This window comes from Excalfactoria chinensis, chromosome 3 (assembly GCF_039878825.1).
Source record: "Excalfactoria chinensis isolate bCotChi1 chromosome 3, bCotChi1.hap2, whole genome shotgun sequence".
NCBI lineage: Eukaryota > Metazoa > Chordata > Aves > Galliformes > Phasianidae > Excalfactoria > Excalfactoria chinensis.
In genome coordinates, this window is record NC_092827.1 from 69,987,537 (window position 1) to 70,007,616 (window position 20,080).

General features: G+C 34.2%; 1 protein-coding gene across 8 annotated transcripts in view; it reads left to right on the forward strand.

Moving 5' to 3' along the window:
* RYR2 (ryanodine receptor 2) overlaps nt 1-20,080 on the forward strand; it is a 314,525-nt gene that overhangs the window by 153,528 nt on the left and 140,917 nt on the right. For all 8 annotated transcript variants that reach the window (XM_072331791.1, XM_072331794.1, XM_072331787.1 and 5 more), the window contains 9 exons: nt 163-298; nt 5,052-5,147; nt 7,711-7,829; nt 8,236-8,369; nt 8,645-8,886; nt 11,800-11,992; nt 13,406-13,622; nt 14,708-14,812; nt 18,668-18,771. In XM_072331791.1, coding sequence (XP_072187892.1) covers nt 163-298; nt 5,052-5,147; nt 7,711-7,829; nt 8,236-8,369; nt 8,645-8,886; nt 11,800-11,992; nt 13,406-13,622; nt 14,708-14,812; nt 18,668-18,771 — 1,346 coding nt within the window. The remainder of the gene's footprint in view (nt 1-162; nt 299-5,051; nt 5,148-7,710; nt 7,830-8,235; nt 8,370-8,644; nt 8,887-11,799; nt 11,993-13,405; nt 13,623-14,707; nt 14,813-18,667; nt 18,772-20,080) is intronic.

Below are 20,080 nucleotides of genomic sequence, written 5' to 3' on the forward strand. Positions count from 1 at the left end.
GTTACCTTTTCCATAGATATTTCTTTTTTGATTCCACCTGTCTCCTTTCATGGTTGTTTCTGTATTTTCTTAGATACTGAAAAATCTTACATGTTTGTGTCTAGACAAGGTGTTGTTGTTTTGATTTTCTCCTTTTTGTAATCTAAGCCTTTCAATTTTTAGGGCATGATCAACCTCGTTCTTGAATGTATTGATCGTTTGAATGTATACAGCAGTGCAGCTCATTTTGCTGATGTAGCTGGGAAGGAAGCTGGAGAAGCATGGAAATCGATTCTGAACTCCTTGTATGAATTACTAGGTAAGACATTCTGTGAGTTGATTCAATTCTTTTAGGTCAAAATAACAAGTAGTTGAAAAGAAAAATGCATCCGTTTTAGTATTGGATGATTTGATGCCCTACAAAACCCACTAATTTTTGCATTTTTCAGGTTCTTGCATGTGGATAACATAACGTCTATTTTTGTGCTTTTTAAAAGAATACTTCACTTAAATGATTGTGATTGAATGATTAAAGATGTTTTGTTTGTTTGTTTGTTTGTTTTCCTTCGTGGCATTGTGTTGCTGATGTGTGTTGTATGCTGCCCAAAAAATGTGTGAACCAATGGTATATGGATTTATCGTTCTTGTGTTAAAGAGCCATAACATTGTGGTCAGTTTTTGAGAGGTCTTTGATTTTTGTATGTATGGCTGTAGAACTGCAAACTGAATCAGAAGTTTCTATAACCAAGGCACCCCTTATTGGTCATTTCCATCCATTGATTTTGACATCCTAGGACACAGAATGTCATGGAAAGATTATTAGCTGTTAGGTGCAGTATAACATGAAAGTCTTGCCAACTTGCAGTTGCTGTATCTCACAGTATTTCTAAGAGCTAGTTAGCTCCTAATCAGTTTTCTATTTAGGTATAAGTATTCAATCACTTGTTTTCTTTCCTCAACAGTTTGAATTGTATATGTATTATTTATGTTCTACTGTAATTATATAGAGCTATTAATCTGCTGCTATGGCTGCCAGCATATTCACTTCTTCTAAGTTGTTGCTTACAGAAGGAAATTTAACTTCCTAAAGGATCATTTTGTCAGTTCCATGCTTCTCTGTCATCCTCTCCTTTTCTCAGTGACATAATTAAGCCTAAATATTAACATTAATGCTGACCTTAAGTGACTGGGGACAGTTACGTGTCCCTGGCATTGAGCATTCCTTTTGTGCAGGCTGCTTACATGTGCTTATGATGCTTTCTGTGTTACACAGAAACTGTTGTGTGGGCATGCTTTGCTTTAAATATGCGCGTTTTGGCAAAAACTTGAGTTTGGTGCAAGTCTTTGCAACAGATTATTAACTCACTTTCCAAAAAAAGCAGAAGGCATTTGGTGTCTTGTTTATACTCATAAAAGTTCTGCTCTTCAGAAAAATGATATTGCAGAGATATGGAAGTAATATTGTTATGTATCAACTCGATTGAAAACTCCACTGAGGAATACTGTAAAATTGTTATGAAGTGCCCACATGAATGTAGTGTGTGTAACTGGTTCTTGTGGATGTGCATTGGGAAAAATGATTATATACTAGTTTCCTATAGGAACCATTCTTAGTTTTCATTTATTATTACTACTTAATTTTCTCTTTGTTACAAAGTGTGTGGTGCTGAGTCTTATTTTATTGTAAGCCTTTTGAATTATTTTTGGGAAACAAAGCTATTATCTGTAAGTTCCATTGATGTTCCATTTATGATCAGTGATCTGAATAATTAGAGTTATAATAAGTGTTCTTGAAAACACATTTATAATAAGGCAAATAGAAGGTATTATCTTCCTTTCACTGAGAAAAAGAGTTGGGGAAAATTAAGTAAAAAGGCTAATAATTCGGCTCCGAAATTAAAAGCGGTGAGGTCTAGATTTTTATTATTTTTTTAAAATATATATATTCAGCAGTATTTCATGTGTATAATGCATGCTAAAAATTGGTATTCCTCCGAAGTCAGAAGCACAGAAATAGAAGTTTAAATGGCATATCTCACTTAAATAATCCAAAGGTGAAACTGAACTCTGTCTGGCCTAAAACCAAGGTGGTTTATTTGTTTGTTTACTTATTTCTCTATGAATCCTTTTTTTTTTTTTTTTTTTTTTTTTTTTTTTTTTTTTTTTTCATAATATTCAGCAGCAAAGCTTAAGAAAATGAGGCTCAGGCAGACTGGAGGAACTACTGGCTTGAATTTTGAGTAATTTCTGTAAAAGTCTTAAATTTCCCATTGACAAGACCAAAGAGTCACTTCTGGAAAAGTCTTACTTGACCTGTACCAAATGTTGGTTATTTCCAGGGGCTTGTAAGCAGAACGTGCGCAAACTATTCTTTACATTCCTTCCCTAACTACATTATATTCTGGCAGCTGATGTTTAAGAAGCTTGGCCTTGCTCTGGCTATAATGAATGCTGCTTTATTCTGAATAGCCCTGGAGCTGTGCAGTAATTGCATGGATGACAAATCGAGATTGCTTGCCCTGCCTTCCTTCAGCTGAGTGCTTTTCTTTTGCACTTAAATGAAAGCAATGATATCCCAGCTCATGGCTTCTGTGACATCATTGGCATTGTTTTTGACATCTCACAGTGATGACAGTTGCAGGCATTTACAGACTTCCAGTAGAGACTGAATGCTATCACATACAAAAATGCTTGCCATGTATCTGCTGTGGCATATGTTCCTCCTGTGTATTCTAAATGCACGCTATGATTCTGAATTTGTATTTGAAGCCTTTGTATTAACAAAGAGTGTGAGAAAATGTATAATGATGTGATTTCAACATGTGACTGGCAACATTCTGTTGTTGGGTTTTTTCATCCCTTTAAACCAGACACCAGTCTTGTTCAGAGAAGTGGGCAAAGAAGAACTAAGTGTTGAATACTATTTGTTGTGTGTCTTAATTGATGTGCATCTTTACCTGTACTTTCACTTCTGAACACTAATCTTTCACATTTTTTTCCCCACTACATTTATGAAACCATCTATGACTTTTTTTTTGTTACTGAGGTTAACTTCATTGAAGCCATGTGAAACAGTGAGCTATTATTGCCTTCATTTTATTTGGGTACTTGAAGACCAGCACAATTACATCACTTGCCTATAGTCGATAAAGAAGTCTGTTACAGAAAGAAGTATTCCTGAGCTCTAGTGGTAACATTTAACAATATGTTACTCCTCTTATCTTTCCCCATATTATCTTCAAATAATTAATAATTAATCATGTAGTACATCGTGGTATAGTCCTTACTGAACAGTGGATTGTATTGATTATTTCAATGTACCTCTTTTTTTGTGTGCCAGAATGTCAGGTCCTCAAGCAGTGTATTTTACAGATGAATGCAAAATGATTAATGCGTCTTGTTAATTTTGTGGCATCCCTCATGAAAAAATTTAGGAAGTCATCAAGATAATATTCTAATACTTTCAGGGTAATATTGAAAGACATCTTAGTAGAAAATTTGAGTTTTGCAGCATGATTCAATACTTGAGAAAAATATAATAAAGTGAAAGGCTGGTTACATACATTATACAGTCAGGAGAGATAACAGCAACCTATGAAAGATTCTCATTCCAAATTCAGAATCTAACAAATTTTAATGCTGTTGAAGAAATGAGAAATTTTAATTAAGTGAGCTTAATTTTGCTCTTTCCACATTTATACATTTAACAGATTGAAAATTTTTCTTCAGTTTATATGCAGTATTTCAAGGTATCAGTTGAATTTGAAACTCTGAAAAAGTAAATGTATAATGGAGTTTTCAAATGTATTTCCCTTCTATCATAAGGCCATAAGAAAATCTCTTAGTTATAATTTTATCTGATTTATGATTTAACTACCTGGGCACTAAAAATTAGAGGCAGAATGCTCTGATAACATTCCCTAAATTGAAGGAGCTTGCTAACATAGGAAGATTTTTTTCCTTCTTTTTTGCTATTATGGTTTTTTTATTTCCTGTAAAGCAATTTGATTTTGGTCCCTATTCTCATGTTGCAAAACTGTCAGTGCAGTGAGTTATTTGCTGTGAACTCAGAGTGCTTTTCCACTTTAAAAACACACTTTCATATCATACTCACAACAACCATACTTAATTGAAAAAGCATAAAACCACACAGTGTGCTTTTATCTGTGTATTGCTTGAATAAGTTTAAAACAGTTCAGCAACTTTCATAAATCAAAATTGCATGAATAACCAATATTTATGAGCAGAAATTTTGATTGCCATTGCCACTTAGGGCCAATAACATCCACTGCTGAAAACAGCTATAGAAAATTCAGAACATTGTCAGCAGAATTGAACAACATACTTATGAATAGTGGTTTGCATTGTTCCACAAACCAAATAAGCATTAGTGCCTCACCATTTACTTTTCCCAAGCAGAACAGATGCTTCTCTTAAGAGCTTCTTTGTATGTTAATCCCAGCAAATGCACATACTCTTGTACAGGGCAGTCAAGTGAGTGCCTGTAGAGTTTGGAGAGATTTCTAGTCAGTTATACCCATGAAGTCAATGAGTGTGTCCAGGCTACTTCAATTTAGAGCATGAGTACTAAATCAGTTACCTCCTGCTTAGTTCTCTGTAAAAATGTGAGCTTTTGGACATCTGTCTTGTTTAAGTTCCTACTTGAAAAAAGTTATTGTTCATCCCCTATGTAATGTTCATTTTCTTTCAGTGTTTCCTGTTGTTACAGAAATACTGTTAAATGTATGTATTTTTTTTTTCTGCAGTAGCAGCTGACTTTTGTGATGATGTTCTTGGTTTCCCTACTTCATGTAGAATAGTCTTAAGGGATTATTATTCAAATACGTTAAAGGTTTATTTGATGCTAAGAGTATTGTTTAAATATATAAATCACTAAAGACTAAAGTAGTTTACATTTAACATGAAGAACATCAATAACAAAGGATTAAGAAACTAGTTTACTTGATTCAAGAATCCTTGAAAGTCAGGGTTACTTTAATTCAAGTGGATTTATAATTGTGAATTCTTTTTTTTTTTTTTTTTTTTTTTTTTTTTTTCCCTCTTTCCCACAGCTGCTCTTATTCGAGGGAATCGTAAAAACTGTGCTCAATTTTCTGGATCTCTTGATTGGCTGATCAGCAGATTAGAAAGACTAGAAGCCTCTTCTGGTATGATGTTTAGTATTATAACTTACTTATTTTTCCAGTCTTTCACTCGTTTAAACTTGGTGATATACTTATTATTAGTTATCATGAAGTTCCTCCAGTGTGAGACGAAATAAATTACTACATTAGATTTATACTTTTAATGCTTTTACATGTTGATTATGGTTATAGTAATCTTTCCTTTCCTTGAACCAACAGATTTAAATGAAATTGTTTTGTTTAGGTTTGGTGAAATGATTCTATGTTTTCAGTTATTAAGTCATTATCTTTCTATAATTCTAGTATGTTCCTTTCCCTTCTCATTGGAATCCTGCATGTGTTTCAGCATTTGTATCAACTAAATGTAATAGTTATCTGGAGTGGATATAGTTTGTGTCATCTTGAAGGAGTGTATTTATAATGTAGAGAAGTTCACCTGATTTATTTGAATATGTGTCACATATGGATCTTCAGTAAATATTTGATTTAGAAGAATAATACTTATAACAAGCATGTATTTTCTTTTTCATCACATCTCTGTATCCTGATGTCTGACTTTGAAGTTAGAAAGAAAAACCATGACACTGTGACACATTTAGGATTTGAGGATCCACTTTAGACCTACATTCTTTAAGCTGTCTTGTTTATTTTTCTTTGACATTACCTTAAATTTGGCAATTTATTAACTGTATTTTATTACTATTCTTTAATTTTATAAAATAAGTTATATTTTTCTCCTGAACCCCTTAGTATTAATCTTTTAGAACTTCTTGATTAGCATGATAGTAGCAGGTAGAAATGTGCTCAAGTTCATCTGCTTAGTGGCTCTGTGATGTGGTTAGTCTCTGTGTTGTCAAAATTAAAGGTACTTATGTTGGGCTGTTCTGTACTTCCCACTGAAAAGGTGATCCTGGCTTCTTCCTCCTTGGAAGCAATCAGTTCTCTTTAAACCTTGTCTACAAACTAAATTCATTGTAATTTTAGTTTTCCAGTGGATTTTTTGAAATTATTGGAACTAGATTTTATAAAACAATATTTAGAACTATATTGGAAAATTATATTAAGGGAAGAATAATAAAATAAGTGGCATAAACACTGCTCATTAAATTAATGTAAATAATAACCTAAGAATTTCTTTTGGTGATATATGGCATTGACATTGCCAACTTGATCATGTGTACAACTTTGCTCTTTTAAATATAGTTAACTTGCCTATAGGATACTTTTCTCTTATTATCTAATCTAAATCTACCCTTTTTGAGCTTGAAACTATTTCCCCTTGTTCTGTCCCCACAGACCCTGCTTAAAAGTCTGTCCCCTTCTTTCCTGTAGCTCCCTTTCAGATACTGAAAGGCTGCTCTCAGGTCACTTCAGAGCCTTCTCTTCTCCAGACTGAACAGCCTCTCTCAGCCTGTCCTCATAGGAAATTATGTTCAGTTAGCAGTTCTTTGGAGCCTCTTCACCTTAGGTGGGCTTGCTATTACTCAGCTGTTGGCTTGATAGTCTCTTCCTTACTTGAATGGAGGGAAGACTAGAGTGCTCTTACCAAGGGAATATCTTTGTCTGATGCTTCTTTTCTCACCATGGGGAGTCTGCAGTGCTATGTTTTTCTTTCATTAAAGTGTGGCAGAAGACTGCTGTTGTGGACGCTGCTTTGCAACATTTAAGCTGAGTGTGTGGAGCCATGGTTTAAATACATGGATGAAGATGGAATTATATGAGATATGTAGCATAAAAAGAAGTTAAAAATATCAAGATATAAGGCTGCTTCTCAGCTCTCCCTCACTGACTTTTTTTCATTGTGAAAACTGATAATAATGAACATACTTCATACTTGTCTGAATGATTTTATCCAGCAGATATGGGAACCTGTTCTACACCCCTATGGCTGGGAACACATAAAAATACAATGATTCTTGATGTCAAGGGTTGCTGCTTTATTGATATTAGAATTCCATTTAATTGGGAGGCCACCAGTGATTTAGTCATTTTTGCTTGCACATTTTAGTTTTGTGTTGGTTTCTATTTATTTTGCTGTTTCAAGAACACCACTGTTGGCTCCCAGCTTAAGTGTTACATACACAAAGAAGATGATACAGAATGGGCCAGTATACTGGGAATTTACCTCTTTTCTTGAAATTGAAGATACAATTCTGTTAATGATACAGATGGCTGTGTAAGGGAAGAATCAGAAAACTGCAAATATGGAGAACATATTTTATGTATTAAGGATTGACGCAGTGTCAATCCTTCACCTTTTGGGGCCATTGAAAAGCAGTTATTTACAGTTTGAATTTTTGAACATTGATCATCACATATTTATTGGTAAAGTTTCCAATTAATGTACAGTTTTTTCTCCTGTACTTTCTGACTTTTACTATACTTGCTAATTTTGAGGAATCTGGAAGGATTATACCAGTCTTGTTTTGGTTTTATTTACTGTGTACAGGACTTTCTGAAATTGATGAATTTTACTGGCCAAATATAGGAAACCATTATTTGCAATTATAATATTATAATTTCATGTATACTTTGAATTATAGCCCCCCCCCCCCCCTTTTTTTTTTTTTTTTTTTTTTTTTTTCAGGAATACTAGAAGTTTTACACTGTGTATTGGTGGAAAGCCCTGAAGCTCTAAACATTATTAAGGAAGGACATATTAAATCAATCATCTGCCTTTTGGACAAACATGGAAGAAACCATAAGGTATGCATTGAAAGGGACATACCTGGTTGAACCTTCGTGAACAAATAAACCACATTGCTCTCTACGGATGTCAGATTTCAAATAGTTTAAAACAGTATTCATAATTAGGAATTAAACTTCTCCTGTAGGCAGTTTGAAGATGCAAAGGTGGGTATTATTAGGTTTTTGATGAAAGCATTGCTACTAACTCAACTTCAAAGGAAGCAAGAAGAATGTAACAATATTATTAAAAGAATTTCAGTATTGTGAAGGTATGAAGTTCATCAACACAGTCACTTTATCTCGCGTGTCTTCCACTAATACAGTACAGAGCACTATATTGCCAGAAGTAACGCAGAGTGATGCTGATCTCTTTAGCATGGAAAAAACTGTTCAAGGTGAAAAAGAATTCATTTTTTTTTTACAGGTTTTGGATGTCTTATGTTCTCTCTGTGTATGTCATGGAGTAGCTGTGCGGTCTAATCAACATCTAATCTGTGATAATCTCCTGCCAGGAAGAGATCTGCTCTTACAGACCCGCCTTGTCAACCATGTGAGCAGGTAAAAATAAAGTCTTGTAGGCATGAACAAATCAGAACAAAACTTATAGTTGAAAGAGACAAAAATATCCACTGCAGAAAAACTGAAATTTGCCTTAAGGAAAAAAAAAAAAAAAAAAAAAAGGAAAAGAAAAGAGAAGACAAAAGTAGACTTAGTTTTACTACTGTTGTTTTAAACAAACACAATGAGCTCTAAATTTGAGCTGAAAATTGCAGTATTGCATTGTGTTCTTGAGGTTGAAGTTTTAATGTTCACCTTTATACTTTCTGTTTTAGCATGCGACCTAATATTTTCTTGGGAATTAGTGAAGGCTCTGCCCAGTACAGAAAATGGTACTATGAACTTATGGTGGACCATCTAGAGCCTTTTGTGACCGCAGAATCAACTCACCTACGAGTAGGCTGGGCTTCTACAGAGGGCTACTCACCATATCCTGGGGGAGGAGCAGAATGGGGAGGAAATGGTGTTGGTGATGACTTGTATTCTTATGGCTTCGATGGTCTGCATCTGTGGTCAGGTACATTTTCCTTTTTTCTTTCTCTCTCTTTTATTTTCTCTTGTATTATACAAGGATATTAAGCTTGGTGCTTACTATCTACTTGGAGCTGAGTTTATCAGTAGTGAATCAAATGTTACTGTTGGCCTTGGATATACACAGAAACAGTATCCCACCAGAATATGGTTTAAGTTAACATTGTATCATGAAAAGGTGTTTTTTTTTTTTTTTTTTTTTTTTTTTTTTTTTTTTTTAACGAAGTAACACAATAACAATTTGTTGCAGCATGGGATTTTTTTATTTTTTATTTATTTTTTATTTTTATTTTTTCCAATGGTAGCTCTTTGGTTTTTATTAAAAACTTTAAATGTACAAAAAATAATTCTATCAATCAGAAGTCTAGGTTTCTAATTCCACTGTGATAGTGGAAGAACAACACGAGAGTTTAAATTCATATGAATCTTTCTTCCTCCAAGATACATTTTTTAATAGGTAGTCATATACACAGAGATTTAAAAACTCATTGAACAATTTTCTACTACAGTGTAATTTTGTTGAGGAAAAAATATTCTTCCATTTATTTTGTGAGATTATTGAACCATACAACTGTCTGGAAACTGGGCAAGGTTCACTGTACTGGCAGTCTGTGCCACTGTGAAGATATGAAGATCGCTAACAGATGAGAGAGACATTTTAATGTGTCAGCTTTATGTATGATTTAAGTCTTTGAAGTTTTGAGGCATTGTGGCTTGATGCTTCGATAAGAAGGCAGTTTTACATTTCAAAAGAATTTTCCAACAAAAATAGCAGGAGTGTATTATCCAGTAAAGTGTCTTCTTCGGAATGTAGCTTCTACTTTTGCTCTCATGTACACTGCAAATTGCGTTGGACCCACGTTGCATAATTAATAATGTCAGTGAAGATGTGTAACAATTGAGTTTATCAGATAGAATCTTATTAAAGAAGAATCAGACAACTATGAGCCAACCCAACTGACTTGCATAGTTACATTCACTTTTGAGGAGGAAACAAAAGGTTACTTAATATCAAAATTATTTTTCTACCCAGCAGTAAATTCTTTATTAGAAATATAACAGATTTAATAAACAAGTATTTTGGCTCTTCATTCCATAACCTATCCCAGTCAAAAAATTCAGCCTGCCTTTATAAACATATGATTTATATATTCATCTCTGTTGTGAATTTGGCTGGAAGATGTTTCCACCTTGATATTTTCTAAGGGAAAGTTTACACATGCACCTCAAACTTTAGGAATTTAAGTTGTTGATTGCTGAAAATCATGGCTTTTCTTCTTCCTGCACAATCCTAGCCTGTATCTTGGTAAGTCTGAAACATTTTCATAATCATTGGAGCATGAAGGATTTATGGCATTAATGCCATATAGCATATAGCAACAATAACTCATTGAGGTGCTACTCTGGAATAGACCTTTTTCAGAGTCATATTTATTTAATTTGCATTTGTTTCTTCAGTTAGAGAATTACTTCTCAGATGCAAAGATGTGGAACTCATGGAATTTTAATGCCTCATGCTTGAAAAGGTGCTTAGACCATTTTGCCTGACTGTGTACAAAGTCGAATAGTTTTATATGTTAATTTTATCAGTCAGCGCTTCATTGAACCCAATAACTTATATTTGTATAAATTCTAATATTTAAAAAGGCATCTAGTCTCAGGTTGAACAGCTTAAGGAGATAAAGTATTTACTCTTTTCACTAACAGTTCTTGTAGTGTTTAGTTATTCTTATAATAAAAAAAAATATTTTTCTGTGATGTGTTTGAATATTAGCTCTTGGCTGTTGTGATGTTTTTATTTGCTGTTCTCTACAGTGATTTGTGAGTTTTCAGATCTAGAACCAGTAGAAAATAGTTCTTTTGTGAGACAGTTCTAACAATGTGACTTTTACATTGTGCAGCAGTGTTTTGTGCAAATTTCTCAATTTATGAGATATCTTCCAGGCTTTCCAGTCATCATTCACAGAACAGATTACTTTTAAAGCAAATAAACAAAGGGATAGATGGAAGGGGTATCCTCATGGAAGGCAAATATGAAAGTATCAGGAGCATGTGAAAACATTTTTCTTCCTTAACTGAATGACAGAAATCATGGAAACTATGATCAGCTGCCTATATGAATGGGAAGTGATTATCCCAGAAATTCAGAGTCAGGTTTAATAGGTTTATGCTGAAATTAAATACATGTGACTTTTAACAAGACACTTATAAGTTCTGCAGTTTTGGTGAAGACTTACCAGATAGACGTGACTCTGGGAACCAATCTTCTCAGAAAGCCATTCCCTGAGGGACCCAGCAGATGAGGATGTGCTGTTTCTACGCCTACTGATGTCTCATGCAGACATTGCATCTTTGATATATGCTGGAAAAATGCAGTTTCAGGTTCTGATTATGAATCTCTGTGGTATCATCTTAAACAGGATTGCAAGGTTACTGTGATCTGGCCTGTAATAGCAAAAAATTCCTTGCTTTACTTAAATAATTTCAAGTAAAATTATATTCTTTATTTTGAATAATGATGTATTCTTTAGCTAAGTGTGCTATGTTTCCTGTTAAACAGTAGTATTTGTTTTGCAGTTTGTGCTTATGCTACTTGTGGGTAATGAAATTTGTTTTTGTTTTAATTGTTTGTATCAGTATTTTCACTTACATTAAATATAATTTGTTTTTAATCTCTTATGATTAAATTAGCTTCATGCTTTTGTAGATGCCTTTGTATGCTTCCATTCACCATACTGCAAGCTTAAAATTCAGGTCTTAAGATCATAAGATACAGGTTAGATATCTGTGAATTACCACATGTGCTTTCTATTGCTTTCTCTCTCTTATTTTTAGTCCACTACGAAAGCCTGTAGAATTATCAGAAGTTTTTCTAAATGTATTTCCTTTATACCTACAGGCTGTGTAGCTCGAACAGTAAATTCTCCAAACCAACATCTGTTAAGAACTGAAGATGTTATTAGTTGCTGTTTGGATCTGAGTGCCCCCAGCATCTCTTTTCGGATAAATGGACAGCCAGTTCAAGGAATGTTTGAGAATTTCAACATAGATGGCCTTTTCTTCCCAGTTGTCAGCTTCTCTGCAGGAATAAAGTTAGTATCAAGTCTGTTTTTTCCTGGGATTCTTGTTTTCATTAGGCTGTTTTCACCCTCATTTCCCTTTCTGGCATCTGTTTCTTTAGCACAGCTCCAGTTCTTAGTTAATGAAACTACAAAGGAATCCTGAAGAGATGGTGCATCTGTTGTTTTTCATCACTTGAACTGGTGTATTCAAGTAGATTGCAGATAGGACTCGGAAAGCTTTATCATTTTTATCTTCACTACAATGCCCACTGATAGATACTAACTTTATGAATAGTGTTAAAGCTATATGTTAAGATTAAAAAACACTTGTTAGGAGCAACTACTCTATCTGCACTGACCTTAAGGAATATTGGTACGCTTTTTTTCAACACAATGGACTAATAGAAATTCATTCAATCCATACTTGAGGTGCTGAATTTCTACTTTCATGTTTTCAATAGTTTGAGACAATAGTATTAAAGAAGATTGCATGAAGTTCCAGCAGGAGGACTGACTTCAGTAGAGCTGCCAAAAGTAGAGGCTGAAAGTTGGTTTCTGCTGGAAAGAGATGCAAAATGCACTTCTTTAGACTTTGCCTTGCATAATACAGTTATAGGAGATAAGGTGTAGTAAAATTATAGAAGTGCATGCTATGAAATGCAAAACTGTGCATCTGCATACTTTATCTCCTTCGTTAAAGAAAAAAGATAAATAAAAAATTGACAGATGCTATTCACATGCTTTGTCTGCTTTTGGAAAGTGTTTAGATTTGTACTGATAACAGTCTTAGAAAACATATAGGAAATATAAAAGAAGATGTGATTCTGTTGCAAGGCGGGGGTTTTTGTTTTTTTGCTTTTGATTTCTTTGATTGGAAACATACATAATTTCATTCACTGAATTTTTCAATGACAAAAAAGGAAAAGAATGTTTTCATAATAAAAATAAATAAATAAAAAACAGCCACATTTCAACATTTAATAAATAAAGAATGCTTCCTCCTTAGTTTCTACTAAAATGACAGGTGCATGTTTTAGGCAAGAAAATAAGAGTGTTGTGTTGTTTCCTAAACATTTCCTTTTCTGTGAGAGAAAAGGAAGAGTCATATTCTGCTAAATTTTCAGGTTCATTTCTCAAATCATACAAAACTGAGAATTCCCAATGGAGCTGAGTGGTTGCTGATTGTAGGTCGTAATCTCAGTCCCTTAGAATGCTTTTATTGAAGTGAAAATCAACCCAAATGAAGAAAAATGTTTAGTTTTCCTCATGTTTTTTGCACTTGCTACTCCAATGCTACTGGAGTATAAACATAAACAATGCAAATAAGCTGTAATTTTTTAATTTACTTTTTCCCAGTAGCATTCAATATTTGTGAAGCTGACAAACTGATCAGGTTTGACACCAGAAGTGTCCCAGTTATCTAAATAAACTCTGATTTTACAGGGTACGTTTCTTGCTTGGAGGTCGCCATGGAGAATTCAAGTTCCTTCCTCCACCTGGATATGCCCCTTGCTTTGAAGCTGTTCTACCAAAAGAGAAATTAAAAGTGGAACATAGCCGAGAGTACAAGCAGGATCGAAGCTATACAAGAGACCTTCTGGGTCCCACTCTCAATCTGTCACAAGCGGCTTTCACCCCAGTTCCTGTAGATACTAGCCAGGTACTGAAACTAAAAGATGACACTTTACACTTAATTTCTCAAACACAGATATTATAGACCTATGTTGTTTCTCATAGGACTGAATTTAAATGTCTCAGTTGTTTTTTGTCTTCTCAGAATTTTTTTTGATGCATTACAGTGCTAGAAATTGAAAAGTGGAAAAAAGTCAGAGGTTCTATGAAGTTCTTGTAGTGCTCAAATATATTTTCACTTCACAGACTGTTTTATCTTCAATGCTAGAGTATGTAAAAAAGAGCAATTGAATTTCATGCTTTGTTTTGTCACTTGCCACTGTCTTGTCACTAGACATTTTTATTACAGTTTAATTAAAATTACTGAAGGCTTTGATTTAAGACTTTTAAACCTTATATTTGACCAGAGTTCTTGGTAATAAGATTTTTGGACAAGGTATAATCATGTTTTAACATATTTAGGAACCTGTCCATGAAAAATCTGCTACTGTATTGCCAATACGTGCTAAATAGAATATTCTGCACATGCCCTTGTGGTTATTGTTAATTACAATTAGGATAACACTGTGATCATTCACAGAACTTTCTATTTGAGGTCTCTGGTTTTTGAGACAACATCCAACTGCAAAGCTGGAGATGATGTCCCATGTGGTCACATCACCACAATCTCTCTTTTTCTTTTAAGGTGCACTTCTCAAACTTTTATATTTGTCTGGAGTGTTTTGAAGAAAATTGCTGTTATTCAGATTTTTACTTTTGTTAATCTGAGAAGTACTTTTAGTTGGAGTGGTTTCTAGCCAGCTGTCATGAATGTAATCTGTGACATTTGAAGGTACTGGAAATACAGCTGCTTTCCTTTGCTGGTCATTCTCTGGGATTTGTAAATTAGAGTATTTATTATCTAAGAATTCTGGCTCACTTTAAGAATGATTTTTTTTTTATTATTATTGATTATTTTATTGTTATTGTTGTTTGTCCTTAATATCAGTAAGAATGAATGATTATTTAGGATTAGTTGAGAGATATAACTTATGCAAAGTTACACAACTGTGGAAGTCTGTTGCCCTGTTGAGCAGTTCTTTGTAACAACATCTTTCTCTTTTCTCTCTTTAGATTGTTTTGCCTCCCCACTTGGAAAGAATTAGAGAAAAGTTAGCAGAGAACATCCATGAACTTTGGGTTATGAATAAGATTGAACTGGGCTGGCAGTATGGACCAGTATGTACCCTCTCTATTAATTTTCTGTTAATTACGTTGTATTGCTTAGCAAATCAGTTTGAGTGTGTTAATGGGACTGTTTTACTTATTTTTATTATCTTTCCAAGGTTAAGGTTTTGGACCCTTTTGCCACTGGAAAACACTTGAATATTGTAGAACAAAAATTCTGAGATTAAAGTTGTTTGCGGCTCACATTTTCTACCAGTCTAATGGCACAGAAAGCATACAGTGGGTTTTATACCTTATATTTGCTCTCAGGCACAAGACATTTAGTTGTCTGGTAGTGAAAGTCAATAAAAACCATAATTCTTGGTTCTCTTTGCATGAACTTGAAAAAGAATCTGACTGTGATTTTGAATGCTATTTTCACTTAATTATATAAATAGTATTAAGTGATGCAGTGATAAATGTAATTATGTGCAGTATCAAAAGGGGTGCTGAAACTTTTACGTTGTTCTGCCTGCTTTCCCTGGCTTTAATGTTCTGCAGTTCAATGTGTTCAGTTGGGAATGCAACAAAATATATGCTAATTATCTCCTGGGGACTGACTCCTTAATCATTTTAGTTTTTCACAGGTGTTTTTATCAGTGTAAGCCATTGTAGCTAATTTTTGTTACCTGAGTTGATGCATTGCAGTTACTGAGTACTGAGAATAGGAATTTTAGGCAAGATATATACCAAGCAAGGTAATTCTACTAATATTGGAAGTAAAAAATAAATAAATGAGGTCCAGTATTGAAATTAGCTACACAGAACTGAAGTGGTTCTCCTACTTGGAGACTATTCTGAGACTTTTTATTGATGTAGATTACTGTAGGTCTTGGAAAGAAATTTGCAAGTAACATTTTCACTGTCTTCTAAAAGATGTTTCTTGTTTTGTTTGCTAAATGTTTTGATCAAGTTGCTTGACAGTTTAATTGCTTGTATTGTCTGTCCAAAGAACATTAATTTCATCAAGTGCAGAAAAATATCCCATTGAGATTGTAAATATTTTTCAAACAAAAACATAAACAGCTGCCTGCTGTTCAATTTGATAATTATTGTGTGCTCAGATGAAAATGGAAAAATGCGTTAGTAGTGTTAGAAAGGAGTGCGACTCGTTTTTTATAAGATTAAATAAACTTGAATGAATTGTAATGTCTACTTTAGATATTGTTTTTAAAAACATAAAACTGAAAAATAGAATATGATAGAAAAATTTCAATTATGAATGAACCATCTTCATGTTCACTCTATGAACATTCATTTATAATTAACATGGAGAACTTGAAATTACAGAGAATTTATCAACAAGGTAAGGTTTGAAGATGATATCATTTTGATTTCCTGCTCTAACTTGCCGTGTTTATGTGCCAATATTATAATTGTTTTATTTTTAGGTATAATCACAGATATTGCATTCAGATTTATTTTCAAGATGCTCTGGAAAATAGTGTTTTTTAGTTGAGAATTTCCTCTATCAGATAGTGTTACTGTGCTCTTTGTAGCTATGGTAGGTTCAGTGGAAATAAATAGGAGGCATTACTTTTGGAGCACTCGGCACATCTTGTTAAGCAGATTGTGTGCTGAAATGCTGTCTGTGGTAGTCCATGTCCTTTTTTTTTCTGTGCAGAGTGTCTGCCATTCAAACCACAGTATTATTTGCAATTGGAAAAAAGAGAAACATATCGAATAAAAAATTAGAACTCAAATAGTAAAAGAGAATTTATTTGTATTATAAATACATTCAGAAATATCACATAATGAAATTATTGTAATATGTTAAAAGTTATTTTCATGTCAGAATGTATATTTCTACTTTTTGTCAATTACTGTGAGGACCTGCTCTGTGGCAGCAGCTTGTTATTATAGCTCAAAGCCATGGAACTGCTGCTGACCCAGTTGTCTGTGAGTTACAGAGTACTCTGATAATATGGTGTTATAGTTGCTGTTCGATAAGTGTTTGATTTTCTTGGCTAGTTGTACAACAGAGGTGCCCACGACTACATAACCTCTGTAGTAGTTCCTGCTCTGCAGGAACAAATCAGATTACTATTTCTAATTACTATAGAAGAAAGAGAAAAATCTAGCTGAGGACTGCAGCACATTCTCAAAGACTAGCTTTGGTGTGTTACTTTCACGCTGCTCAAATGAACAAATGCTGATCCTTCTACTTAAGTACCAACTCTGTCCTGAGCAGGATCTCTGGAATCATACAGGGATACTGCCATTGGAAAAGGTGTGATGTAGAGAAGACTGGCAACCTTGGAAAGGAATATGTCATATTTTTAAACTGTAAAAATGGAAGACAGTTATTTCTTTGTTGCTTTTCTGAGTCTTAAACAAGGATGCTCAAAGTGTACAGTTAACTTCTCTAATAGTATATGTACAGTGAGATAGCAGTAGGTGTTGCCAGCTGCTACAGAAGCATGAGACTGTGTGATTAGGCTTACCTTTTCTCAGGATCTATCAAGGTGCCGATCATTTTCGAGAGCTACTAAGGAGTCACAAAAGTGTTTCTGTAGGGTTGTGATGTTGTCACCTGTGTTGAGCTTTTCTTCACAACATACCATGCTGTGGGTAGAACTGTTGAAGTGTTCCCCATCCTACACCTGGCAAAGTGAAACAGGTTAACTTTTGATATCTTGTTGGCTGACTTTCTCCCTTGAAAGCTGCAGAGACGATATCATCTTCTGTAGCACAGTTGTCATTTGTCAAGTGAATAATAACACTGCATATTCTGGCTGTCAGGGAGAAGACATGCTTGGATTTATCTCCACAGATCTGTCCCTTGGGCCCTTTAAAAAATAAAAGTAAAATAAAATAAAAGTAAAGTAAAAAAAATAAAAATAAAAATCTTCCTTGCAAACTAGTGACTGCCTTATATGTAGTTGATTATCTCTAAAGTGTGTTGTGTTATAGTTTTCAAATCTGTAAATTTGGGGATTAATTGATCTGAAGCTCTAAAAACAAATGGCAATGGAAAAAAAATTACAACCTTTATTATTTTTTTTCCTGAATCATAACTTTATTACCAATATTTTCATTTAAATATTTTAGTTAATAGTTGCAACTAGTATATTTTTAATCAAGCCTTCTTGTAAGACATAGTTTTGTTAGCTAAACTCTCATGTGTTGAAGATGCAAATCTGAGAGCAGTAGAATGCTTAGGTATCTCAGCCTCTGAGGGTGCCTTTCCCAGTTACAAACAGAACAGTGTGGGGCTAGAATTGTGTATAGGAAGTGGTGGTTAAAAATTTTTTTAAATCAAATTTTGAGTTGATAAAGATATGGGTTTTTCTAAATGACTGCTGTTAATGAAGTAAAAGAAAATTAATGCTCCAGTCATTTGTGACTGGTCAGTTGTTTAGTTCTTCTTGTATACCACTGGACATAACTTTGAGAAAATAAATATTAACTGAAGTAAAAAGTAGGCTAGATTTATCCTTAATTCTGTAATCATTACATTCACGGGCTAATCAGCATTTATACAAATTGAATATAAAATTTTTCAAACGATTTGCTTATGGCATTTTATGACTGTATATCAAAACACAACAGTTTGCATTATCCTTGATCTTTACTTATTCGTTAAGTACTTCCATGATAATGATATGTGCAAATCAGCAAGTATTCCAATTGAGATCTGCAAATCTGAAGTTTATTTGCAAATGCTGCCTTACCTTAAGGGAGTGATTGTACTTTGAGAGTACAGATTTCCTTTTTTTTTTTTTTTTTTTCCCTTTTTTTTGAGTGCTATTCAGTTTGAGCAATGCTGACAAAATCAGCCTTAAGTACTTCATATTTTGAACTGTTTTGAAATTTCAGCAAGTTTTAAAGATATATTAAATTTATGGTTTTTTACTTCCTTTTTAGGTTAGAGATGACAACAAAAGACAACACCCATGCTTAGTGGAGTTCTCAAAACTGCCGGAGCAGGAAAGAAATTATAATTTACAAATGTCACTTGAAACACTGAAGTAAGTTGCTCAAACTTCTAATGATTACAGTAAACTTTCAGCAAACCTGTGAAGCTGCAGTTTCCAAAATTATGATTTGATACGTGATGTTTCCTACTGAGTGATAGTAGTAATAGGAAAATGAGAGATCCAAGTACATTAATTATGTTTCTGGCATTGAAGTAGGTGTTCTTGCTATTCCTTGATAGTCTTTATAGGTGACATAAGAATGCCATTATGTTAGTATAACTTCATACCGATCTGCACTTCTTCCATTGAAAGATTTTAATTAACTGTTAAAATTATTGTGTTAATGGTGTTTCTGAAATGGCAACTGTGACTGTTTTTGTCTAGGTTGGAGGAAAGAACTATATTCAAGCTTGAAAATAAAAACATTTACATCTTGTTTGATTTACTTCAGTTAAGCCTAATTTTCTGTGCTGATGAAGTCTACTTTGATGATTGCACTGGGATTATATGGCAAGGTTTTGGTAGCGGGGGGACTGAGGAGAGGTGGTCTGTTAATTATTCTAGTGAGGCTGCAGCTTGCATACTGTGTGTAGTTTTGGGCTCCTCCCTGCAAGAAAGACATCGAAGTCATAGAATCATAGAATCACCAAGGTTGGAAAAGACCTAGAAGATCATCCAATCCAACCATTCAGTCCTGGAGCATGTCCAAATAAGGGCTATGAAGCTGTGAAGGATCGGGATCACAGGACTTACCAAGAGCGGGTGAGGAAACTGGAGTTGTTCAGCCCGGAGAAAAGTAGATTCAGATGAGACCATATCACTTACAACTACTCAAAGGTTAAGATGTGGTAATGGTCAATCTCTTCCCAAAAGCATCAAGCAGTTAGACAAGAGGAAACAGTTTTAAGTTGCATCAGGAGTGGGTTAAGTTGGATACTGGGAAAAAGTTTTGAAGGATAGACCCCTGTGGTGTGAACCCCATATTGGAACAGTTCTTGAAGAGCTGCTGTCTGTGGAAAGCCCACTTAGGATCAGTTTTGGAATACCAGCATCTGGTGGGAGGGAGCTCACACTGGATTGATTGTGAGGGTGTGGTAGATGACAAAATGTTATGAACAGACTGCAACCTCCGTTCTCCTTTCCCCTGTACTGCTCAGAAGGAGGAGGGAGAAGATGGGTGTAGGAAGAAATTGTTTTTAGTTTGCTTTTAGTCTGTTAATAACAGGTACTAAATCTCTCTGTGCTGAGTTTTGTTTTACCCATGATAGTAATTGGTGAGTAATCTCCCTGTCTTTATTTCAACCCTTGAGCAATTTTTGTCTTTTGAGGAGGCAGAGGGAGAATGGTGTGTTGGAGTTCA